At 45.7% G+C, this 26,389-nt stretch overlaps 4 protein-coding genes across 8 annotated transcripts in view; 3 read left to right on the forward strand and 1 right to left on the reverse strand.

Annotated features, from left to right (window-relative positions):
• Nucleotides 1-663: 663 nt before the first annotated feature.
• The window catches only part of LOC144115090 (uncharacterized), a 62,234-nt gene continuing 36,508 nt past the window's right edge, over nucleotides 664-26,389 (forward strand). The window contains exon 1 of the mRNA XM_077649242.1: nucleotides 664-761. Within this exon, the coding sequence (XP_077505368.1) occupies nucleotides 671-761 (91 nt within the window). The 5' untranslated portion in view covers nucleotides 664-670. The remainder of the gene's footprint in view (nucleotides 762-26,389) is intronic.
• LOC144097121 (uncharacterized) lies at nucleotides 803-3,553 on the forward strand. Its single transcript, XM_077629907.1, has 2 exons — nucleotides 803-2,379; nucleotides 3,177-3,553. Exons 1-2 carry the CDS (start codon nucleotides 2,043-2,045, stop codon nucleotides 3,380-3,382), a joined length of 543 nt encoding a protein of 180 aa, XP_077486033.1. The 5' UTR covers nucleotides 803-2,042; the 3' UTR covers nucleotides 3,383-3,553.
• On the forward strand, nucleotides 13,622-14,798 carry LOC144115087 (uncharacterized). The gene is made up of 2 exons (XM_077649240.1): nucleotides 13,622-14,260; nucleotides 14,565-14,798. Exons 1-2 carry the CDS (start codon nucleotides 13,637-13,639, stop codon nucleotides 14,796-14,798), a joined length of 858 nt encoding a protein of 285 aa, XP_077505366.1. The 5' UTR covers nucleotides 13,622-13,636.
• Nucleotides 14,802-26,389, reverse strand: part of LOC144115083 (uncharacterized) — a 263,914-nt gene continuing 252,326 nt past the window's right edge. For 3 of the 5 annotated variants that reach the window (XR_013311238.1, XR_013311240.1, XR_013311237.1), the window contains one exon: nucleotides 14,802-14,939. The gene's annotated coding sequence lies outside the window, so the exon portion shown is untranslated. The remainder of the gene's footprint in view (nucleotides 14,940-26,389) is intronic. The other 2 variants (XR_013311239.1, XM_077649231.1) reach the window with 2 other exon arrangements.

Below are 26,389 nucleotides of genomic sequence, written 5' to 3' on the forward strand. Positions count from 1 at the left end.
GAAATACTCCATCTCCTTTTTAAAGTGAACACCAGGCATATGCCGGAGCATAAATGCTTTTCACAACCGTGGATTATTGAGGGGAATTAATTAAAATGTATAGTATATCACACTTTTAGGTCATTCCCATTTTAAAAATGCTTGGCGGTTCAGGAACCCGACACCTCCTTTGGTTTCAATGCCAGCTAGATTATCCGCTTTCACAAATCGGTGCCTTCGTGTCTGCTCTGCCCATAGAGGGACAGAGCGCCCGACCCACAATGAGCGACATAAGGAAAACGGGCGGCAGGATTTAAGCTCTTTTTGCCCGCGAAGCGGCGCATTATAGAGGAACATTGAGGTGCTTCAGATCAGTCGGCAGACATTCCAACAGCTCTCGGTGCGCTAAATTTCTTTCTGTATTGTATTCGCATGCAATCCCCTCCTGCTATAGCCCCTGAACGGGTACCCAGTATTTTCAAGTAAATAAAATAAATTGTTACGCCGAAGACTGAAGCACTCCGAAGTAATATCGACTATCTGAGGGGTTCTCTCACTTGCGCTGGAATTCTCTGGCATGATGTAACACGGCACATCCGATTTCCTTACATTCTGGTTCCATCAAAACGTGGCCTACCACAGCCCCTGAATTTTTTGTGATTGCCTTGTTCTCACGCAGCTAAGCCATGCGATGCACGGTGTTGGCTCTTCGCCGTTCTTCACTGTGGGCGTGGCTTACCTGGACCAGAATGTGCCCTCCGGCAGCGCATCCGTCTACATGGGTAACTACAAGCTCGCGTGGTCTTGTAGCGACTAACAGAAACGAAACGATACAAAAATAAATGAAATGAAAATAGGACTCTAAAAAGAGCGTCTTGCTGGGCAAGTTGGTAACTATACATCTTTGGCCACAGGCGCGAAAAAGACACAACACAAGGCAGAAAGACGGGACGCAGCGCCACACGCAACTGATTTATTTGAAGGCAACACGGACAAATATACACCATCGTACACACAAGAAATGCTATCATCTTCAAAGTTGATATGATAGCGAACGAGTGAAAAAATTGTTCTCTGCCTTATACAAAGATATGGACGTGCCGCCGATGCACATGCTTCCTTTCTTTGCAATAACAAATGCTTAGATTAATTCTCTGGCTTTTTTGTCCTTGCTCTTTGATAGAATTCGCGAACCAGAAAAACATGGCTCACAACATCGTGACGGGCAAGACCTTATTCGCCTCCATCGAAATTCGATCCCGGCTGCGGCGGTCGATTTTCGATGGAGACTAAATTCTAGAGGCCCGTGTACCGTGCAATGTCAGTGCATGTTAAAGAACCCCAGGTGGTCGAAATTTCCGGAGCCCTTCACTACGGCGTCTCTCATAGCCTGAGTCGCTTTGGGACGTTAAACCCCCATAAACCATAAACCATACTGTTGCTTGAGGCAGTCCCGTAGACTGTCATCGCATGGTCGCTTGCTTGTCAAGCCTCAACCTAGTCTGTGGATCAAAAGAGAAGAATTTTTCTTGGTTGACGACAGCAACTTAACCGCTCTAGAAACTGTCTCGCTCCATGGGTCTTTGAGTTTGATATTGACCAAATGTGTGTAGTGTTCGACAATTGACTAGAATTCAGGCACCGAACATTTATGAGCAGTATGTAGCGAAGCGACACTGTTTCCTGCTGTTTCTTTTTTGCAAAAGACACGAGGAATTTCGCGCTCATGCTGCTCAAGCTATTGTGACGTCATACCGATAGCTTAACTCCTAGTAATCGAAACCTAAAAATAAAAATTTTTTAGAAGTTGCACATATCTAGAAAATCATAGTGATGACACCTATGCAGGAAAGGAGGAATGACTGACGGGATAGTATCTCACAGTGCCCGCATCATTCTTCTGGAAGCATAGCTCCTCATAAGGCGCTCCCTTGTTAGCTTAGTTCACCTGTTAACGGACAGACATCACTCGGACTTTTAACGCTACCGCCAGCATCCTCACTCAGAGCCGCAGTGGTGAACTGCCGTTAGTAAAAATTAGGTGTAAGGTGAAGGCCCACGCGATGAGCGTTCGTGTTTCTCTCGCAGCCGCCAAGCTGAAGGCGATAGACGTGGCCCAGAAACAGGAGAAGCAGCAGTCGAAGCAATCCCGGGGCACTCACGATGCACAGGAACTGAAGGCTGCAGAGGCACCGGAAGCGGGGGATGATGCGAAGGAGCACAAGGGCGCACCGAGCCCACAGCAGGAGGCGCCGGAGCCAAAGGATGTGCAGAGCCCGCAGACGAACGCGGGCTCCGGCCAAACTCCGGAGGTCGCAGAGCGAAGCTTCGTTAACCACGTCCGAAGACTAGTCTTCAATCCCACCTTCGTCTGCCTGACGCTTGCGGCGGCTGCCGAAAGTGAGTCCACTTGACAGCACTCACCCTCAGAAAAGAGTAACCGTCGATTGAGAAGCCTACGTTCAAACAAGCTTGACAATCCGTCCCCTGGTTTCAGGAAAGTCATCGGCAGTCATTTCTAATTCGCGGGCGCCCATAGTTCGTATAAGTAATGCATTAGTAGCTACTCGCTTGTACAAAAGAGATCTCATTATGTACAACTGACGATTTTGAGCCTCCGTGGTTTCCACGTGAGCAGTTTGAACAGGAGCCGCCCATAAGATACCCACGACGGGTTCCCTGCGGCTTTCCCCAGGATGTGTAGGTCTGTGTTCCTGAAGCCTTTGTCTTTGCACAAGTCCGCCACCTACTGTGGACTTGTGCAGGGACAAGTATTCTGCATTCTGAAAGAACTTAAAACAACAGCTGTTGTTAACGCTGGCCCACGGCCCATGGCGTGTTGTATATATTACTCCACTAGCCAGCCACAACAGTAAACGAAATCATCTTTTTAATGTTTGACTTTATTAAGCGACCCATTTATCACAATTTTAGAGCTTATAAATTGTTTTTGCTGTGATTGGCTTCTTGTTTAGGTAACATAAAAATTTTTAACAGTGGACAACTTTTTTGTCGCGGAGGAATTCTGTACGAGGCCCTGAATGTGGGCGGAGCTTCACTGCAGACTTAAGTTGTATCCGACTATAGTGCGCTTTACTCTACGGCGATACATTCTTTGACGCTGCAGAACTTTTTAAAACCTTAAAACTTGCGTCCCTTTTAGTTAAAAATCTTATTTCCTCACGTCTTCGTTTCAGCCATGGTGGCGTCAGGGCTGACTGGATTTGCGACGAAGATCTTCATCGCCATGTTCGGCATATCCTCTTCACAGGCCTCCGGACTCTTAGGTACGTTTGCGGCGCATTGCTCAGAGACCTCTTCTGACGCCGAAAAGATGCTGATCTACAAGAATATGCGTACTCCTGATTTTGCCCATTTCATTCAGAGCGCTATCGTGTTGTAATGCGCTCTTTGACATAGTGGTCTCTCTTCAGGCAGGGGGGTTGGGGGCATTATCAGAGTGATTCATGTGTCCGCTTCATGTTAGATCTCCGGCACTCGTAGGGCTCATAATAATAATAATAATAATAATAATAATAATAATAATAATAATAATAATAATAATAATAATAATAATAATAATAATAATAATAATAATAATAATAATAATAATAATATTAATAATAATAATAATAATAATTGCCAAAGACTAACATAAAGCGGACAAAGCATGAATCAGAAGTAGATTTATTACTTTTTGTTCAGGCTAAACCTGGATTGCGCTATTTGGTGCTCTATCGGCGTCTTCGCCCAAACTCATTATTGTCAACATTCTGGATCCCCGCACGAAAGTGAATCACGGCACGACAGCCGAATATACCTATAAGTAGCACTATATCGGTTTGTGAGGCGCGAGGAAGGAATAGCTCGTTCTGTTTTTATGTCCAAAAAATTCAGGATGTTCGCCTCCTACAAGGGCAGGAAGTCAGCGCAAGTTGGTCACCGTAAATGCGGCTAAATAGTGGTGGTGTCACCTACCGTCGCCTACCCCGGTGATGGCACGGTGACGAGCGGTGAGGTGTCGCCCTAATTTTTTTGCGAGCTACTGTTAGCAGTGACTTTTGTACAAATTTGTCAATTATGGGGCCCATGCAGAGCTTTTAAATTGGACTCGAATACTCATAAGGACCAAGTTTGGGGGGCGGTTGGGGGGGGGGGGGTGCAATCATCACCCGTTCTCTCCGTTTCCTCAGGGCCCTGTGCAGTGCTCCACGGCACGACATATACACAGGCAGACAGCTTATATATGTAAACCAGTTTTATTTGTCTCTAGTCGAGCAAATATGCTAATAAGAAAGACCCCATGGTTTTTAAGATAGCAAAAGAAAGTAAGAACACGTAAACTCTTGCTAGACATGCATAATGTCCTTAGTCGAAGTGAGCCTACACGGGGAAGCACAAACATTGCCACAACAAGCTAGCAATTCAAGTAAAACTCATTGCAAACTCCTTGTAGCAACCACTGGGCAGTAATAAAATTTATACAAAAAGCTAAAACAAAAAAAATAAACAGATTTTAACCTCTCCTTCTGTAAGAAACACTGCTGTTCTTCCGACTTTTAGGCAACTGTAGTTATTCAGTCAATTTCTCCAAAATCGTACGAAAGAAGTCTTGCCGCTCCCTGACCCCATCGCTCAATATTCGGGGAGTCACAGCCCCGCGGGTGCTCGAGGCACCCCCCCCCCCCCCCCCGGCCTGGTATTCCACGCCTCTGAATATGACTATCAAAATCATGTCAGGGTCATTTTAACTTTTCAATTGTTAGCAAAAAACCTAGTCGTAGAAAAAGAAATGAGTAAAAAATTGGAACGTTTCACGCAGGACTAGGAAGCATTATGTGTAAATAAACGACTTGGCGCTTTTATATACAGTCCATTGAAATGAATTTGTTTTATTTCTTTTACGAAAAATGCGAACATTCTACAGAAATAAGGGATTGTGAAATTTCTTATCAAATCTGATGTTCTCACAGTCACTACAAATATTTTTCTAAATTGTCTTGAAAGCAAAGAAGCCGTTAAAAATCCTTAGAGATCGGAAACTTAAGCCGTATAAGAAGAATTTCTATAGTTGAGAAAATTTGCTCTTCGATGTACATTCAGCCATCAATTGCAGGGTGAGGTTTTCCTAGTAAAAGCAATCAAAATATTAAAAATAGCAAGCCACACTATACAATTCGATGGCACTTATTTCTGGAAGTTTAATTGGAACATTGTTTTTGTTTTAAGTGAGAAAAAAGTTGTGGAAGTTGGGTCCCTGCATTCAACCTGGGTGTTTCTGCGTCCAAGCGTCATTTGACCTGCGCTGCGCTGCGATATACAGCGCTAAAACTTATGGAGTTATAGCTACAGCTGTAAAAAAATAGGCAGTGGCTTAGCTCTGGTTAAGCCTGAATATACAAGCGAAGAGCTTCAGTTATGCTTGCAATGGTTTGACGTCATGGTTATGCTTCGTAGCTTAGCTGGTATTGTATACATTGTTTATCTATTATAGGCCGAATGAGTCGCACTTCCACTTTCACTGAGTCGTTCCACGTGGTCGTTGTAACGGCGAGTCTCGGGATTTTCTACTTGTGACTCTCTTGTTTCCTCTTCCCCACTCGCTTAATTGGCTGCTGCTGGCTGAAGATGCGGCCAAGACACGCTTTTAGGCTTCTCTCCGACGTCGTTTAGCAAGGTGTATTTCCCGTTGTTCAGGCGTTTCGGCTGCACGTTTAGCTTTGGCTTCATCATTTTTTCGCTGTTGTGCAGCCAGCTCCCAAGCGAGTACTTCTGGAACGGACGAATTTAGTTTTTCAGCTTTTCTGCGTAGTCCAGCAGCAGCCGCACTCCCTTTCCATGTCGAGTGCGCACGCCTATTCTCTGGCAAGCGCATTATATAGCCTCCTTGCGCACGCACATGACGCACATGTGCTGTAGCGCGCGGCTGCACCGAAAGGTCAGGCGACAGAGTCGGCGGCGGCGTCGGCTGCGGCAGGGGCTAGGAGGGACCACCTGCGTGGTACGTGACGTCACTCGGTTTCGCGCATGCGCATAACTCACCTGTTCGGCTCACGCGAAGCTCGGCTCAGACTCGCGCAGTGAAGCTTTTCGCTTCAAAAGACGCAGCCCTCACCTCCACTTGATCTACGCGACACAGACATATGATACGGAAAAAAAAATTACCTCTCGCTACTGGTCACGACAGCGAATAAACTAGCGTCACGTCTCAGTAGATGGGAGGAGCAAGAGCTACGTATGGGTCATGGCTTGTGACATCGGCATCAAGGCAGAGTTCGATAAACCTACCTGGGCACCGCCGCACTTACCAGCATTGGAGGCTATGTATAAGCATTGTGACCACGAACGGAACGCGTCGCGGCGCTGAAACCTCCATCCCGCGCATGCCGATCGCGGCAGCGTGCTCTGTGGGGGCCCTAATTTCGAAACAGTCATGGAAGAAATCTACGGCGCGCCTTATTCGGTCTTCGTGGCCAATTAATCGAAAACTATCCGATAATTCGAAGGCATATTCAATTCGCTTACAATATTTGTTCGCCTGTAATGTATGATTTTCAGCGGGTAGGAGGATATTATATTCGCTATTCGAAAAATTCGGAATATTCAACAAATTTGCACCGAACGATAAAATGGTACTTGAAGCGCCCTCTTTTAGCACATTGAAAGAAGTACCGCGATTGTGAAAAAAAAAAACATTGAATGTGGACCTCTTGTCGCGTAATGTGAGAGGATGTATATAATAAAGACTGCTATGAAAGCGACGTATTATAGTGTCAACCAAAAGAAACATATATTATCAAACGCGCACTGCCATTCGTCAAATTGGGACAAAGTGTAGCACGCAGCCCTCCAGACGAAGTCCGAGGGGGAACTATCTGATAACCGCTATGCCGTTAGGGAGTGATGCACTGGGGGCGTCCATAAAACCCAAAAGGAGTGCAGTCACTGGTCCTTTGGGGACTGTATCTGCTGCGTTTTTACGAGACATCAGCATCGTTCCCTCAGAGAAACCGATGTCGATGAGAGCGCAGCGATACTCCCCAAGAGACTAAATACATTTAGGTCTGTGTGGCTTAGAGTGTGTGGATGGGATGATGCAGCCAGAGCTCCTTCAGGGCACTACCGAATCGGTAATCGCTGCATTCTGGCCTGCGCATTTCGCACCCTCACCCCATGCAGGCGCCGTGCCCAGCGCCTGCGGCGGCACTCTGCCGGGCGGCTACGTCACCACCAAGAAGCTGAACGTCAAGTCGCCGACCATCGTGCGCTACTGCGTCATCCTCTCGTTCGTGCCCTGGTTCACGCTGTTCGTCTTCATGCACTCCCGCGACAACAACCAGAGCGCGCTCGCCAACCGCACTAGCCAACCGCACTAGCATGCATATGCAGCTCAGCCTGTCCGGCTATGCATTTCTTGTGCTTGGCGTGGTGCGACATGCTGGTTATGCCAGTCTTATTAGTCACCACGTGGTTACTTTTGCAGCTGTTGTTGTTTAGACAGCGCTACACAATATAATTCGCGCTCCTTAGAATATATCGATATTGCGTTGAAGATAATAAGTTTCGTGGAGTCTCGGGAGTGACGTTAACTGCTTCGAGACGTATACTGTGTAGGTCTCGACATTACATATTTTCCCTCGTATTTTCCTGCGTATATGTGCTATGGTAGGCAGTTATGGGCTTAAACAAGCCACATGTATCAAACTTGGGCACATATTTGTTTGAAATGAATGCGGAAGCTTCTCACACAAACGCATGTTAGGACTATCGTGACGAAGCGTAGAATGAAATGAAAATTTAAAAATTCGTAGGGGCACTCAATTGCCTTATGTGTATGCGGTGCAATGACATCAGAAGCTGTTGACGCCTTTACATAGAGTTCTGTGTCATTCTTACATGGTTGTGTTTGCGGACACCTATAGGTGTACGTGAACACGTCTGTACGCACCCAACCACATATCTCTTCGTGTCATATATACTGCTGGTTAGATATTTCCCTGAAGGTGTCCAGAGTTGGCAATAAAGGAGATACATCGAAACGTATAGCTGTCGCTTCCGGTATGGTGACGTCACTTAAGATCCTGGGAATTATGTGACCGACGACATATTTTTTCCCCGATTGCGGTTCTAACGCATTAATAAAAATATCGGCATTTAGTTCTTTTTGAGTCGTTATGCCAGCTTAGCCTCTTAAAGCCTTAAAATCGCAGCCATTAAGTGCCATAATATTGGGGAGGGCAAATTCCAATTAGTCCGTGCGCAAATGTTGCCACTTACCGTTTGATTAGGACATGAGAACAGACGAACACGAAAAAGAGGGAGGGAGAGAACACGCTAACGCGACTACTGAAAACGAAGCAACCATGACGATGATGTCAGGTGCTCTGTAACGACTGCGTTAACGGAGCATCCACAAAAATGCGAGCAGTTGCGGCTAGGTGCGCCTCACCTGGCCACGTACCTGCCACCGCGCGCGTTGCAAGAATCCGGTAATCCGATATAAGTCCATGCTAGTACTTCTTCCCTGTGCTAAAAGTCGATAATGGCAAATTTTTTGTCGTTTGTTCAATAGGCTAACGAGTAGATGGAGTTGGAATTTGCCCTTTTGCTTTTAGGGGGTAGCTTTCAGTGTTTTTCTCCGGGCCAAACCGTGTCTGCAATAAGCCCGAGCTGTGCGGTAATTGAAAACTCCCGTGCTCAACTGCTGTGGTCCAGAGTCACAAGGGGTAAATGGATATTTTCAACCTAAGGCATCGCCTTCGCGTTCGCTTTGCTGCTTCGTGCTTCAGTAAAACTTCCCGATAGAGTACTTCATTACTATGCTTCAATGCTAGCTGCTTCCCGAAACATGCGAGCACATAGTAGTCTCGCGAGCACCATGGCGATGACCGCGTCAGAAAGGTCCACATAGGCCGATGAGCTACCGGCCTTGAAAAAGTTTTATCTGAGCTCATGAAATCTTTAGGACCCTGCACTTAAATTCAGGCTAGAAGAGGTTAGTAATCCAAGATCGATATGTCCCTGAAACGGTGTCGAATTAAACTTAACGAGGAGAGTCACTCACCGCGCGCACATGTGCTGTACCTTTTCCGCGCCATCGGAGTGCGAGAACTGACCCCTATGGCGCGGCTCGTGCACCTTTGCCGATCTGGAGAGTGGCCGCAATGCGCACTGCAACTGCACCAGCGTCATGTACGACCCAGTCTGCGGAAGTGACAACTTCGACTACTACTGCCCTGCATCGCAGGCTGTGCGGACGAGAAACGATGCGACAAGACCAAGGTGAGTCGATTCGAGTCGGAAAACTGCTTACTGATTGAAGGGGTTAGCTTTGCTGTAACAGGGGGTGGGCCCTCAGTTCAGGGCTTCGACGGCTTGTGCTGTACGAGTCACCCGGTCTAACACATGCAGATGGTCCTCAATCGACTCGTCCTGCCACCACTGCCAGGCATAGACACAGTTACCGAGTCCTGCCGAAGGTGCTATCCCAGGATAAGGATGTCATTCTTGACTGTGAATACAATGGGTTGGCGATCATTATTGTACAGTCGTGAGCAAAAGTGGTATACACCATGCGGCCGGTGGCGGAGCTCGGGAAAACTGCATCGAAACGCCATCTGCTGACAGCGAAAGGGGCCAGGATAGCTCAAGGGGGACCCATCTTCTCTGCAGGCATGTCAGTTGGCTCCTTTCGGTGTGTCGCGTTACTGTTTGGTGAAATGAAGAGCACTGCCGCAGCAGTACCGTACCTACTAATGTTGAGTTAACATTGAACGCCACAAACATGCAGTTTTCTTCGTCGACTTGGCGTCACGCGAATCAGCATTACGATAGCGATATCGCAGCGCGGCGAGCGCCGGTCATCCGCCGGTTTCCTTTGCCGTATGTCGACCATGAATTATGACACACATTAAGCAGTCTGGAGACTCTGATAGTCGAATTAAATGTAAGTACTTGCGCGTGAAAGGGACCTCTAAACGGAGTCTATGCAGCGAGCATGCATGAGGGCGCGGAATTCCACGCGGAACAAAAAATGCCATTGCCGGATCTAGCCATTTAAGGCGGATGCGCCGAGCGTCCAGCTGGGCCCAGTATCTCGCTGTCGCCCTCCCAAGGAAGTTCCAAAGATAAATGGCGCCCGTGCTAGAGCAAGGCCATTGCTGAGGCCGTTCTTTGCTTCACCATCGGCCCTATCATTTCCATCCAGCCCGCAGTGCCCAGGGATCCACTGTAGCACTATAAGGTGGCCTTTCTTGAGGAGATGAAAGCAGCTCAGTGATGTCTAGTGCCATAGATTGGCGAGCGGTGTGGCGTAGGAAACATCCTAAAATTGAAGCGCACGTATTGAGTCGGGGAATATACGCCACACTTGTGGTGTTTCCCCACAGATGTACCGAATCGCTTCCCTAAGGGCCACAGGATCAGCAGCGCTTGATGTAGAACTATATCCTAAACCGAATCATAACCAGACCCCCAGGCACGGCTGATGTCCCCAAGGGGCAAGCAAGGTGTCGACAGCAGGCGCTACTTAAAGTTCTAACGCCTTCAATTACGTCACGGACCTCTGCTGTGCCGATTGAATAATAAATAACCTTCCCGTATCATCGTTTAGGCGCGTAGAAAAATGTTGCAGCAAAGCAATGTGGCGTCGTATTTTTTGTCGCCTGCTCCGCGAGGCGGTGATACTCATCATTTTTCTTTTCCTGAAAAAAACAAGGAAAGAAAACGATTACACGTTGTGGCTAGAATAATAACGTCGCCGAACTGAGCGCCATGTGCGCATTTACAAAATGACTTGTAAACGAACCATTAAGAACAAAAACAGCAGGCGAGACTTGCGTGCTTGTTTATTTAGACTGCTGAGGACCTATCTGCAAGTACGAAAACAAAGAGATAAGACTGGTCCTGACGGAGAATGGCAACAGCGCCACCACTCTGTGGATGAAAAACGTGCAGTTAATTGAAGCAACAATAGCATTTTGGCAATTTGCTCAAAATGTACCCTTTTGCGCATATCTCAGCTGAGAGTACGCGAAGACATGACTGCTGGGGAAATTTGCAGAATGTTGACCCTCTTATAGTTGACATAAGAAAAGGATAAGGCGTACTTCTCCGCCAATCACTTAAAAAAACGACGCGGGCATTCCCATTAGCGGAAGTGAACGTGATGGCAAGGCTGCCGAAGCCTTTACTGGGGCGCATTTCCTCTGACAAAACAATCGCTAAAATTAGGCACTTTTTTGTAATTTCAACGTTAGACAAAAATATTGTCTTTAAGAATCGTTTCCAGTTTTAGATTGCTACACGGACGCGAAACATCGCCTTCACAAGCGCTTTGAAATGTAGATGCACAAACCGTGCCAACATTCCTGTCTGCACCCCACATCTGTCTCTGATAAAAAAAAAGGTTCCTAAAAAGCAGAAGCAGAATAAGACAAAAGCTGTACAGATGCAAATTATTTATATACGTACGCACAAAATCGCAGCGCTGAAAAAGTGAAACACAGACTGAACTTTCTTGAGTTGGGTGAGCAGGGACGCCTCCATATCAAGCCTGTCGCACGGAATTCCTCGTACATGTCCACCCCCAAGTTTAAGCACACGCAAATTTCTCGTAGAATGTCTAATGCAGCCGAAAACCACAGGAGTGCAAACCATTATAAGGCACCAAAGTACACTTGCATTTTCTGTACAACGGCAGCATTAACGCTATCACGTTAGAAGAAGCCATGTGCAGTTGGGATGAAGCCGGCGGAAATCGTCTCTCACTGCAGATACAAGAATTTTCGAGAACTTGAAGCTATGTTTATTGTACTGTACATATTGAATTCACAGCTGCGTCCATTTCTGCCGCAGTGGTTTGTTTACAGTGCTTTCAGGAAATTTTGCAAATGATCTCCCAGAATGATTGCATTGGCCGCTACATCTTTGCTCTCGCAGGTCAGGACCGCAAAGCCCACATTTGGTATTCGCACGTGTGCAGCAATAAGCATGTGTGCACAGGCTTCTCACGATGCTTTCGGTCATGCAGCACGATGCCACGAACTCTTCAACGCTCGATGTTGGGCGAAACGGTGAACCGCTTGTCCTGCAGCTGTAGCCGGCCAGAGATCGCGTCCAGTGGTGCGACTGCGGCTTCATGTTACGCTGACTTGAAGTAAATAAAGAATGGGAACCCTGCAGCAGAGAATTTCATTTGGATAAGTTACAACTGCGGTCCTCAATGCGTCACTGATGATAGGCATTTGCCAAACAAACCACGGCAACAAACTCACAAAGAGCTCTCAGCGATGACATTTCGTTGCAACGGCAGTAAGAAAAATATTGTGCGTTGTCTGCTTGAGGCTTAGCCCCTGACGCCGCAGGAACTTCCTCAGGAGGCATTGCGCTAACCCACAACCGGCGAAATAGCGTCGACAGCTATTTCGCCAGATAGGGGCTGCCAAGATGAGCGTCCCCCGTCGAAGCGAGGCCGCTCTTTGCCGTTGCCACTTCGCTGTGTCTTGCGTTCGCAGCGAATAAATGATGAACGAAGCAAATCTACTTGTCTCAAGTGAGAACGGGTTGTTTGGTTGCCATGGAGATCGACGTCGGAAAGTGCGGGACGTTCGAACAGGTTGGTAATAATCCCTGAAAAAAGTTCACTTTGAAACTATTGAATTGCACAGTTGCGCGTAATTTGTTGTTCGTTATTTGTTACTGTTTTTGTTGATGACGACGTAAATAAAAGCACAATAACATTTATATTTGCGAGAATTACTACACTGCATTTTACTTTTCAACCGAAATGACGCTGGGAGCAGCTAACTACATTCAGAACCTTCCGGTCTCATATTCTAAATCTCTCGCGAGTACGCTCCACAAAGACGCCGCACCCAGCGCGAATAGGAGGCTGCAAAGTTTGCCGCCCCTATTCTAAATCCATCTAGTGTTTTATGAAAGCAAGTGGCTTCCGGCGGTTCTATATCTCATATAGCTTTTAAAATACAACCCGCGAAATCGAAACCGGAACAAGAGGCGAGAAAAGTCTAAATAATTAATTTTAAGTACGCTAGAGCGGATTTGTCGCACACCTAAAATTTGATTCTTTAGGTCTCGTAGGCAGAAGAGAAAGATATTTTTTTATAATATGATACGCATGGCAACATGATATTGCCAGCAACATCCGCGTGTAAGACTGCATGAATGGCTAATGAAAATTCGCACCGTCGTTGATGGGTCTGACGAGATTGAGGAGCAAGTAGATGGGGAATAAAAAGCGCCTGCACGGGAAGAAAAGTCCTATAAACATCACAGTCCAGCCAATACAAACGGCAGCGCCAATTCTTTCCGTAGCGGCCGGAGAAGAGCCAACGTCTTATTGTTGTCACGGCAACGGCATCCAGGTCATAAAATTCCTTCCTTGAGCAGGATACGAACCACTACTTGCGATAACAAAACAGCTTCATTTCCCAGTGCCTCGGACAATTCTGCCACCGCCACACCCTGCGGCAGTCTCCATGTCTTGTCTGCTTCAGACACCAGATGCGCTGAAGTAGCTAAAAGCGAAACTAACTGGATAGTTCTACATTTTTCTTTGTGTTTTTTAAACGACGGCTAAGAAAATACCAATATCACTAAAATGTAATTTCAAACATAACGCATACAAAAAAATATAATGCTTGCATCAATTGTGTTCACACTTCAATGCGTTTCATGCATTTTGTGCACTGCACGTATTCACGTATCCCCGCAACCTGCGGAGTGGCGCCACCACTGCTGCCAGCTGACGTGGCAATTCATCTCGCACACGGCCATTGCTACGTTCCTCGAGCGTCAACGTCGCAAAACACGACGCTGGTTTGGTGCACGGTTTCGCGGACAGTTCGTGAGCATTCAGGACTTGTGCCTGCGCTTTCATCTTCTGCGAAGTCTTCGGTACGCCAAACCCATTCCCGCCCAGGCTTACGCTGTCGACACTGCCATGGTCTCGACTGGGTCCGGCACGAACGCTGCATTCACGCCGCTGAGCGACAGTTCTTCGGCAGACCTATCGTACCAGCGGGAGCAGAGGCTAGTAGCGGCGATCTCACCGCCGTTGCGCAAGCTTCTCCTCCAGACAGCCCAGTACGCTAGCAAGTGTGCCCACGACTCCATCCTGAAGAATGCATTCGTCTTCTGCGACGGCGCACAGCAGCGGAGCACTACCAGGCACTGCGCTTCCGCAGCTGCTTCAGCAGGCTTCATCCACTACTCCGTGATGCTATCCGCGGTCGTCTTGGAGCCGCCGCACCATAAGACGGTAAAGCAGGCTGGCAAGGCACGCGGTTGACTGTCACCCCGATCAATTACGAAGTATACGCCCTGCATATATGCCTATCGCGTTTTCCAGGAAGCCTAGTATACGTAGTATTCGTAATGCGTACGTGTTCTGTTCGTATGTGCTGTATTACTTGGGTTTTTGTCCAGGTTCTTGGGGGTTTCTACGTTTATGTTACATGTTTTATGCGTATGTGTTTTATTTTGAAAAAAAAAAGTTCTGTTTGACGTCAAAGCTGTGTGTATGTGCGTTTTATTTTTCGACTTTGTTTTTTTTTTTTTTCAAGGGAAGCTCCCGCGCTTCTTGCTTCTCGAAGTCTGCGGCGCTCCATGCAAGCCAAGCCGCCCGTCCAGGCGTACGCTGTCAAGGCTCCCATGGCCAACAGGAACGCCATGGCTCGTGCCCAGGCTGGGTCCATCACGACCGTCGCATTGACGCCGCCCAGCGACAGCGCCTCACCAGACTCTTCCTGCCAGCTGGCACAGGTGCTGTAGCCGTGACCCATGACCCAGTTCCATGACCCAGTCTAGGCGGCTGGGCATAGTGTCCGAAGGCGGTGGCGCAAGATCGCGGCCTGCAACGTTTCTGGCGTCGCCCATCTCGGTGATCATGGAGGCTGCTCGACACTCGGGCATCAAGGACGTTGAGCACGATAGGCGCGCTGGAAACGAACATATTGCGATTTAATACCGATGATGTGTGTGGACTGTTAGTGCCCCACCAGTCGTGCGAAAAACATTGGCAAGGCTTAAAACTTGCGTTGCTTAATTTTGATTGCACTGTATGACGTGTATTGTTTTGCTGTTTTTTTACTGTTGTCGTTCGGTGATTCGCATAATTATGTTGATGTTTGTAGCTATATGTTTTCTGATTTAATAAACGTTTAGTTTGTAGTGAACGCTGTGTCTATGGATTTCTTTTCCGATCTCTTCTTTCACCTTTGACCTGCACTAGTTCTGTCCTGCTGTGGCCTCGTGGTAGAGCATTTGCCTCGCATTCGAGAAGTGCTGGGCCCCATCGTCGGTGCCGTAGTGCACCCACCGGTTTTGTTAATGGGTAAGAGAGTTCTCCCGTCCTGATGCTCGTCTTTTCCGGGGTGAAATGCATCTGAATTTTTTCGACCCTGGCCATAAGTTACAGCCCTCGGCTCGGCTGCGGGAGGTGGTAATTTTGACTCCCATTGTCGGCCCGCCGGGGTGGAAGGCGTATGAAAGAAGCCTGCGCCTTCAAATCTCGAAAAGAGCCCCAAGTGGGCTTTTCATTTTCAGCACGAGGGGGATATAAGTTGTGACACCCGCTAGGTTGAATGCAACGGTTTCGTCGTCGTAGTAATTTTTCCGTTGGCTAAACGGAAAATTTAAAAATTTGTTTTGGGGAAAGGAAATGGCGCAGTATGTCTCGCATATCTGCCGATACCTGAGCCACGCCGTAAGGAAAGGGGTATAGGAGGGAGTGAAAGAAGAGGTGCCGTAGTGGAGGGCTATGACATAACTTCGACCACCTGAGGATCTTTAACGTGCACTGACATCGCACAGCGCAAGCAGCCTTAGCAATTCGCCTCCCTCTAAACGCAGCCAGCGCGATCGGGTTCGACCCCAGCAATTCCGGATCAGTAGCCGAGCGCTCTCACCACTGAGCCATCGCGGTTGGTGTTTGTTAAACAGGGAAAATGAGATTCAGTGTGCGTGAGGGAGAGAGCGCGTGTGAGAGAGAGTGCGCATGCTGTGCGTGGGCACGCACGCACGCATGCGTGTTCTTGTATATGTATGTGTTACTATACATGCCTTATAGAGGAGCGACATATTACCTGGACAAAAGTATAAAAAAGTAGTACGGCCATTAGTTACAGTACACAGCAGTAAGGGCGCTGCAATCGGTGCTCTGCCGAACAGAAAACTATCGCCGAACGCCTCGACTGGTCGCGTCAAGGGCGAGAGCACATTTCGAAGTATGTGAGACGGGCACCGAAGTGCAAGCGTTTCTTGTTTTTGTCCAAAAGCGCGATAAATAATTAGAACGGGGTTCGCATCTAAGCTGAGGCGGTCTGAATCCTCATAAACAATCCAATGGAGCGCCAGATTTTACTAATATGCACTCCGGCACACCAGGCCCTCAGGGGAAATGAAGGAGCCAGCGAGCTCGCAAAACGACGTATACCTTTCCGGGCAATCTCAGACCCCCTCCTTGAACAGAACACTTATCGTCAGGAAAGGATAGGATGACCACCTACCGAGAAATCACACAGTGCTATAATTAATTATGTAGGAATGCTCAGATGCGGACCCCAAACTCAGTAAAAAGGAGGAGTCGATCTGGCGCTAATTGCAGGTTGACGCCTACCCAAATCCGCTAGAACTTGGTAAAGTCTACCCAGGCCAATCTGAAGCTAAATGCAAGCATAGTGAAAGCCTGGCAAGCGTGGGCCATTTGCTATGCACGTGTCCATAGATATCAGATGGCACACAACAGGCACCTGAGAGGCTATGACGAGTAGCTAAGAGCTAGACGCTCAACAGGCGATCGCCAAAAGACATCAGGCAGCATTTCGCAAGTTGCGCGTCCGTGCCGTCTGTGCCGCCCTGGTCGAAACGATTACAGCGATCTTTATAGCGGCGGGAGACGCTGCTGATGTTATGCTTAATAAAAGTAACATTTCTTGACCATGACAGACAATAAAAACATGCTCAAGAAATAAATCGTAATTAGCCATAAGCATTATTAAATAAGACATCAAAGAAATGGTTTGCGAAGATGACGCATCGCTTCCGCGCCGCTAGTGTCGCCGCGAGCAGTGCAGCTGCAGACGACTGCGCGAGCGAAAGTAGGAGAAACTAAACTTCACGTTTCCGACGCTGCCGACGCGACGTACACACGGGAGCAGCGCAAACTCGCACTGTTGCGCAAAGTGGTGCAACACATCCGGCAACAGTGGACAACGCTTCTTCAGACTTCCTGCCCACCTCAGGTATTTATGAATTCCCTGCCTATTATGTCCCTCTTTGCGTATCAAGTTCACGAAACCGTTAGCGTCCTTCGGGCCTTTGTTTTTGTCGCTGTTCACCGTTTCGATTTGAAATCGGTGATGGAATACAACGAATTTCTCCTGGTCCATTTTACTGCAGCGACTTTAATTGATTTTGCAAGGCGCGTTTGATAAAAATAAGGCGCCGTGCTGCACAGTCTGAGATAGCCCGACATTCTTATGCGTGGAACCGTTGGTTACTTTGCTTGTTTACATTTGTGTGTGTGTGTTCCTCACTGCCTGGCTTAATCTGAAGTATCTTACTGCCTTTAAAGAGCTAATCCCCTCAGGTGTTCGTGTCCTGAAAGCCTAATTTGTATATGGTGATTCCAACTTTCGCACCCTATAACGTCGCCAAAGGAAGGGACCAATATTAGTCTTCAGTTTGGTTAATTTTTTCGGAATTTAGTACTTGCATATATGCATAATACGTCCGTGTTTTCTGCAGCCGCGGTCTGATCGTCACATCCAAAATTATCGCGCAGGCCTCACTAACGCCAGAAGGTTGGCGCGGCGCGTTAGAAAGCCAAAATGAAGCGCGCCGTGAGTTGCATACAGAAAGGCCGTTGGAGTTGTTTTTTTAGGTGTTCCGTAGTGGCGCCGCTCTAGCCACCGCTTTCACATGGTACAACCTGCCGCCTGCTCTACGCATTGTAACTTTCCCTGAACTCTCCGAGCCGGCGGTCCCTGACGCTTCTCGCTATCAGCGCGCACGATCGACCATATACTGGAGGGCACCGCACTCGCCGCAGTATTCTTATCTCGTGACGTCTCTCTTATCTCGTGCCTTGTTGTTGTGTCTGCTTTCCTGAGCTCTCAGAAACTGTTTCGCCTAGTTCGTCATGGCTTTTCCGTAGTTTCGCGGCTCTTCCGCCTGTTGGGGGAAGGAGTGGCCCAGGGCGCTTCGGGATCTTTACGGCAGAGGCAGCGCCTTTTGCGCGGGGACACTTTTTTTTTTCTGTACCCATCTTATCGCTCCCTCCCCATTAATATTTTTTTTCACACACACACTGTAAAGCTAGTTTAAGAAAATTACGCCTAAGCATTGAAACACCTGGTTTCAAGCCTCCTACAGTGTATTTGTTCTTTTTCAACAGGTGTGCTATCCCAAGCACACCCATCAGATGCCCACAACAGCACCATGGGACTCACTTTATTATGTGATGCTATGTGCACCAACAAAACACGAGAATTTATTGAAAAATGCTCATCTTCCATCTGTATAAAAAACTGTGGACCGGTCACCTTGATATTTTTGTGATGGATATTGACAGGTCTGTAGTAGTCTATAAGTTTAACTTTAATGCAAAAATTATTTCTTGACCATATTTGCATAATTCATGCATTTCATGAAATCTACACATTGTTCAGACACAGCGCTGTAAATTCAAAGTTCTTAATTTGCTGATAATGCAACACATATAGAACACTGATGATGCCAGTTGTGTCGCAGCTATGTTTACATGAATGTCAGTCGTCAACTTTCTGGCATAGCGGACGAGAGAAATGCACGAGGACAGCGTAGCTATCGCATTAATCTGCCAGACAGGCACATTGAGAAGGGAAAGCCCAGTTCAGTAGTGAATGAAAACAGGTGATGCATAGCCAGTTGAATTGTAGAGAGGCATCCCTCCCCCTGCCACCTGCACTTGTTACAACACTCCCCAGCTGCAGCTAACAAAAGCAGCCTAAGCTGAAGGTGGGTGTGGCATGCCTCTCCACAGTCTGCATTGGACATAGCACCATCAGATTTGATGTTGTGCATCTAAATGAGTGTGTAGCAGCTGAACGAGACACATGAGAAAATATAATGTGCCACAGTCGCATTTTTGTAAATTTCGCTTATATAGCTGAGCACGAACTAATACAAAAACCAATACATTGCAAGAGTTGTATCCTTGTTTTCTTTAGATGTCTGTTTGCTTTCATATTTTTTGCAGCTGAAGCTGGCCCAGTGGTGCCAGAAAGGGCAGCGTTGGACAGGCAATGGTGACACCTGCACCGGTAACACCAAAAAGAAGAGGGAGGAGACGACATCTGCATGCACACCTCAAATCCTTAATCGGACTAAGAGTCTCGAAGCGACAGATACAGAAAAGCACTTGGCCGGATTAAAAAAAAGGCACAAGACAAGGCGAGTAACACATCAGGAGGCTCTAAACAAGCGTTAACCGCATTTGCTACGAGATGTTTTTTTCAGATCAGGCTCTGTTCTTTTTCAAAATCCAAAAAGCACTGATAAAAACAAATCAAGGAATTTGCTCTCAGTATGTCTTTTCATTCCCCAAAATCTTATCGATTATTCAGAGAAATGATTCATTTGCCACATGTAACAATGCTGAGGCGCTGCCTGGCAGACATCCCAATGAAACCTTGTATCACTCCAGGTGCCATGAACGCATTAGAATCAATAACAAAAGATTGGCCACTGCAAGACAAAGCATGTTTCTTTTACTCAGTGTAATAACCTTGAAAAGAGATTTGATGTATGATCAGTCAGAAGATATTGTAATTGGTTTCATAGATGACGGGAATACAACTTCTCGTATGGCAAACACAGCTCTTGTTATGGCAGCGTCTGGCATATCAAGAACTTGGATTCAGGCAGTAGGCTCTGCGGCAGCCCACAAGGAATCGTCAGCTCTTGCAACATGCAGGCTGCTATTAGATTTAAATCAGTGCCTTGAAACAAAACGTCATTTGGTGATAGCAGTCATCTGTGATCAAGAGTCGAACGATGTCAGCCTACCAACAATGTTCATCCATCCTATCCACGAACTATATTGGAACACACCAAATGAACATTTCAAAAACACATTGGCAATGAAACTAAAGAACAACGCATTTGCAGGATGCCCTTCGCTGACATGAGAGTTAAGTATGCCACACAAGTGTTCAGGAAGTCCGTGTCTATGGCACTTATCACTCTCATCACCATTCAGGGGTTCCTGTTCATGCCAAATTTACAGCAGAGTTTGCAGAAAGGGCGGGTAACTTTTTGACAGCCTGAACAGTTCATCCCTGAAAAAGCCGTGCAAATGGTTGTGGTGCGCAGATTTTGAGGGCTTCAAACACCATGTCTTCTTTGGGTGTCCCGTTAAATAGGATTGACCAGTGGTGTTTTGGTTGCGCTCTGGACAAGCAAGTGCACTCCATCAACGGTTGGCAGATTACAATCAAAGCCTTGCTCCTGCCGTGGACTATCTAAAAAGAATTGAATTTACTCATCATTTCACTTGTTAATGGCTTCAAGAGCCTTTGCAAACCTTTTAAGTAATTATTCGTAAAAAAAAAGGCTGTAATGAGACACTCAATCTGCACCAATCCGTTGCCACTCTAAAACATATCTGGATTGGCCAAGTTTTCAAACTTTTTGAAGGAGACTGCAAAGTGACTACAAATGCATTACTCATCAGCTTGGAGATTGTTGCCACATTGTTGTCATGAACCAGCACACCAACCACAGGCCACAGCAGGCCGCAAGGCTCCAATTCATATGAAGTGCAATGGTCTTCACAACATGCCCCTCGTAAAGTATATGGAAATGTGTACCATGTCGCTAGCACTCTTGTGAAGAGCTTTTTTGATCTGAGGACCTGCCGCAACCTCTGAAGAATGTCTATTATATAGAGGAACTAAGCAGAAAAAGTCCACTGGTTCCAACTGGAATTATTCCAATTGGGGCCAGTTCAAAAACCGATTGGTTCCAACTGGAACCAATTATATCTTTTTACTAGGACCATTGGGGAACATTCTGCCTTGTGCCAACAATTTAGAGGGAAATTAATTGCAGCGTGTTAGGGATGTGAAGCCAAACAAACACACAAGGAGCATAAGCTCAACACATATCCACAGAACACACTTTTGCTTCCACTTGTATACTCCATTAATGGGACTCTCCTGCTGGAGCAAGTGACGCTTGTTTGTTGAGCGAAATTATTTCATATACTCACACCCGTTCTGGTGGTGGAAATGATGAAAACAATTCAGCAGGTAAAGCCGCTAATATCTTTCTAACAGAAACCTTTTTAGTTCACTGTTGCATGTGAATAATGAGCACTATGTAGCTATGACACCGACCACCTGAAACTTCTGTAACCCACTGGAATGCCCAATTGGAATCTCAAGAACCAATTGCAGATATACAGTTGGACAAGCTGCAGCCAACTGGAACCCAGTGACTCCAACTGGTTCCAGTTAACATCAGTTGCCAAAACCAGCAGGACAAGCTGCGGATAATTAGAACCCAGTAACTCCAATTGGTTTCAGTTGACACCAGATGGAATTCCAGTTCGAACCAATGGACTATTTCAGCGAGGAATTGATTCCCTCTTCAGACAAGAATTCATGTATTGTGCCCACATACCAAATGTGTGTAATAATCTGGTTGAAAGGATGCCAAACTGGGAATGTATTTTCTGTTCCGCAGCCTGCAGTTCGAAATTTTTAAAATTACTCTGCCATACAAGGCTACATGGGTACATCATATTCGTCAACAGAAGCATAGATACAAAGTTGAAACAGAGTGTTCCCACCTGAAAAAAGGGTAAATTAACTGTTGATATTCATGATGCATTGTGTTAGTATATGATTAAAATATTTGGTTTTTTATTTCTGCCTACTGCTTATGTGCCCTCTCTTGAATTTTTGTTGTGTTATTTATTTTATGTTTATAGTTTATATATTTGTTTATAATTCTGCTCTGGTTGCACATATATGGCACTGATTGCTTTTGCTGCGTTACTTCTTTTTACAAAATCTAGGCTGCTTTTTGGAAGCCTTGTGTGCCTTGTTAGTCTGAGCATTGCTATGACAAGGGGTTTTGATTTAACTTATTGTTGGCAAATGCTAACAGCTTAAAAAAGGTGCCAGAGAACACCGTGCTGCTTCCTTTTCTTGCTGTTCAAGCAAATAGCCATACATCCTCTCAAGAAATTCGAGAATTCAATTAAGAATGACTGGCTGTATACTGAAATCAGTCTCTATGAGCTGTTATATCATGATTAGTGTAAAAATAAAGTTGTGAAACTTAATGTTGAGACATGCATGCCTTCAGCTGCTCATAAAATCAAAAAAGTACTCTGCAGAACCCAAGGCTTTTGTGGTATATAATTTTCCAACCACTGGTCATGACTGTTGCACTGTATTGTGCTGTTGGGAAAATTAGCGATGTCTGGAATCCGCAGGCAGCAAAAACAGACTGGATCATGTGTTCGGCTCTGGAACAATTAAGAAGGGTGTGCGCATAAGATGTGACTTGGCTGACGTGGGAAAGAAGCAGCGTGGGAAACAAGCATGCTCAAACTATGATGAAGTGCTATTTAAAGCGGCTGTATTAGCGATTTATTTATTTATTTATTTATTTGGACATACTGCAGCCCCTACAGAGGCTATTACAGCAGTGGAGGTATAGATTCAAATCAAAAGACATGGTAGTAAAAATTAAAACAGCAAAGTTGAAAACATAGGGAACACTACACCAATTGGGAGCATTGGTACAGTAAATAGATTATAAATCAGTTATGGCCTGTATAAATCTGTCTATTGAGAGGAAACACAATGGACCGGGCAGTGTATTCCGATGTTCAATAGTGCACAGAAAGGAACTGCGTTTAAACACATTAGTGCGAGTAGTGTAAGGTGAAAGATTAAGATTATGATAACTTCTTGTTGACGGTGCTATATCGCACTCATGATGTACCTGTCGCTTGAGAGTCGGTATTGCAAATGAATGACACAGTGTGGAAATTTCAACGATCCTGGTTGCTGGGATGGTGGGGGGGGGGGGGGATTGGCAAGGGTAGTTATTTGTAATGAGTGAAGGCAGAAGAGGGTAAAAAATTATGGCGATATCTATTACATATCAAGGGAACTGATTTCCTTTGGATGGACTTAGATTTCCTAATCTCAGTGACCTTGCAAGGATTGCACACAAAGCAAGCATAGATAAGAATTAGACAGATTAGGGTTTTATACATTAGTAACCCGGTTTCCTTCGGAGCCTCAGTACTGTTCGTCTATGACATCCTAATTCTTTAGGGCTCTATTACAAATGAAGTCAGTGTGTATGGATTATGTTAAGTGGGAGGTAAAAATAATTCCTAGATGCTTGTACCCGAACACCCTTCGAAGGGGTATATTATGAAAAGATTAATAAAAAATTGATGAAGAGGAACTAGTACTGAATGTCATGACAACAGATTTACAGCAGGTAATATTCATCTACCAACTTCCACACCACCTACAGAAGCTAGAAAATGATTCATTAATGTGAGAATGATCATCTCAAGAGTGAATGATGTCATATAAAACAGAATCACAAGCATGCATGCAAATGTTCCATGTGATTTTCCAAGGCATGTTGTTTATATACAATAGAAATAATGAAGGTCGTAAGACCGAGCCTTGTGGCACACCGGATGTTACGGGGGCGATGAAGGACTGTGCTGAACTGTAGTTAACAAACTGAAAGCACTAAGAGAGGAAATTAGAGATCCTGATTACTAAGGCTGAATTCTTCCAATATAAGATTTAATTTGATCATCAACTTAGAATGAATCACAGTGTCAAAAGGTTTTGAAAAATCAATGAAAAGCATGCCAATTTGACAACCACACTCCAAATTATGAGCAATGTCATGCAGGAATTCTGATAATTGGGTAGATGTGTTAAAACCTCTCCTGAAGCCATGATGAACATTAGATAAAATGTTATTCGATTCAAGAAATCGTACGAGATGTGTATGGATGATATGCTCAAGCATTAATCTATATAATGACATAATAAGCGAGATAGGCTTGTAGTTTTCAAAATGTTGCTTATTGCCTGACTTAAATAACGGCCGAACTTTTGCAAATTTCCAGGACTTGGGTCCAATACCACAACTAAAAGATTTAATAACAAGAAAATGTCGATAACGAGATGTCCATAATGAATATCTGACGAGCAATGCATTGCGGATTCCATCAGGCCCGCTTGATTTGTTGACATCAAAATTCAGTATCATATTCACAACATTCACCAAGGAAACTGTCAGATCAATTGAAGCTGATTTGGCATACAGGAATGATGGAGTGACTAAACTGTGACGCTGAGAAACATACTGAAAGAATGAGTTAAAAGCATCTGAAATGCTCTTGCAATTCAGAATTAAATGGTCATTAAAAATAATTCGAAGGAGTATCCTGAGAAAGGATCGTGGGCCAAAATTTTGTTGGGTTGCTGATTGGTAAATTTTGCAGCAAATTTCTTCCTTGATTTGTAACATATGCGGTTTCATGTCCCGAAGCAACACATGGGTTATGAGGGACATAGCAGTAGTTGTCAGCATGTTCTATTGGACTGTGTGGGGTCTCAACATGCGAGGACACTGTGCAGTACACGGACCACTTGCAATTTACCATTTAGTAAATCGCCCAACATTGTGGCAGATGCAATACTATTTGGGTTAACTCCCGGTGTGTCATCACTGCAAACTGAATTAATGACCTCTGGTTATTGCTCTTGTATGCCAGCAATTGCCAAAACTGTTCTGCGAATTTTTAGAAAGTCGTTTCTCGACCTGCCTTGGTAATATTTTCCTGCGCTTTTTATCTACAAAAAACAAGTAACCTGAATAGCGTGTAGCAGACGAGCCAGCGCCCTAAACAATGGAAGCATGCAACTTCACCAATATGAACTTCTCTTGGTGTCTGTATACTATGCTATAGCACTGCAGCATATTATGTTGTCTTTGGTCTACTTATGCACTGTGAATTTTTTTTCCCGAGTCAAAGGTTGAAACCTCTCACTGGCACTCTGTATGTGTATACTCATTGCCACACATCGATATATTTCAATACATGTGAAATATTTTACTTCATTGCTATTTATTGAATCTTCACAGAGTTATTGTGTATAAACATATATTGATTGATGTCACATTTGCTTATATATGAAATACTTACCTTGATAGTACGGTATCTTGTTGAACCATACTGGCATTTTTAAATTTTGATTGTTTAGCATGGCGGTCACTAATATTGCCATGCCCCCGTAGTTCCGTGCACTCACTCATGAGTGCACTCATATCGTCTCACTCACACTCACGTCTATGAAGGTAAGTGAATGTGAGTGTTGATTGTCTTGAGTGTGAGTGCAAGTGAGTTGCGAGTGTGAGTGGACGTGAGTGTGGGTGGTCATGAGTGTGAGTGGATGCGAGTGTAAATAGAGATGACTGGTGAGTGGAGATGAGCTATGAGTGGGCTTGAGTGCCGAGTGGATGTGAGTGGTGGGTGGACGTGACAGCGAAGTTGGTCGCATGTATTTCACGATGACAGTATATCCGTTCAGCTATCTTCATGTTGTTGACAGCTGAGGGAAGCAATATTCACTACCAAGGGCGCTCGAGGCAGCATAAGGCATCATGCCGATGTCTTTGGACTACCGAAACAGAGGATTCTGCTGGCACAGGAACGGGAATCTTTCGTTGCTGTTCGCAATTTAGTTCACCGTTGCCATGGGCGCTGGCCTTTTGCGGGTCCAATGAGCAACTACGAGTTTTATCAGACCCTTTGAATGATTTTTAATTGCCGCTGCTGAAAAGGTAGATGTGTGTTGTCACGCTTCCCACACGGTCATACACACAGAGTTGTAATGCGTGCTTCTCAAACAACAACTGTCTGGTTCTTGGCAAAAACGAGCGTAAGGTGGGATCTCGAGTACTGCAGTGGACGCTTATGTTTTTTCTGTGCCCGGGTGTGCACATTGTAGAGCTCTGCTCCGGCTGTATTCTTTTAATTGGGCTGGACTTACGCGAAAAGCATACCGACTTGGCCCAGCTCTTGAAATGCACCAGCTCGGCTCAATCCCGGAAACAAAGCAAAAGCCAAGTGTGCTTTTAAGTAATTCAGGAGGTTCTTGTGTCTATCATGCACTTGAAGGAGCCCTGCGTCGCAAATCACCCTTGTGGTTTTTATGTTTTGTATGCATAGCTTCAGACATGGTAACACCTTTGACGCCCAAGGAGATATCCAAAATGGTAATATTTAATGCTTTAATCTGTGCCAGAAATGATTGTTTCGTGCTGATGGTGATGGAATGTTGCAGCG

Source organism: Amblyomma americanum, chromosome 1 (genome assembly GCF_052857255.1).
Source record: "Amblyomma americanum isolate KBUSLIRL-KWMA chromosome 1, ASM5285725v1, whole genome shotgun sequence".
Taxonomy (NCBI): Eukaryota; Metazoa; Arthropoda; class Arachnida; order Ixodida; family Ixodidae; genus Amblyomma; species Amblyomma americanum.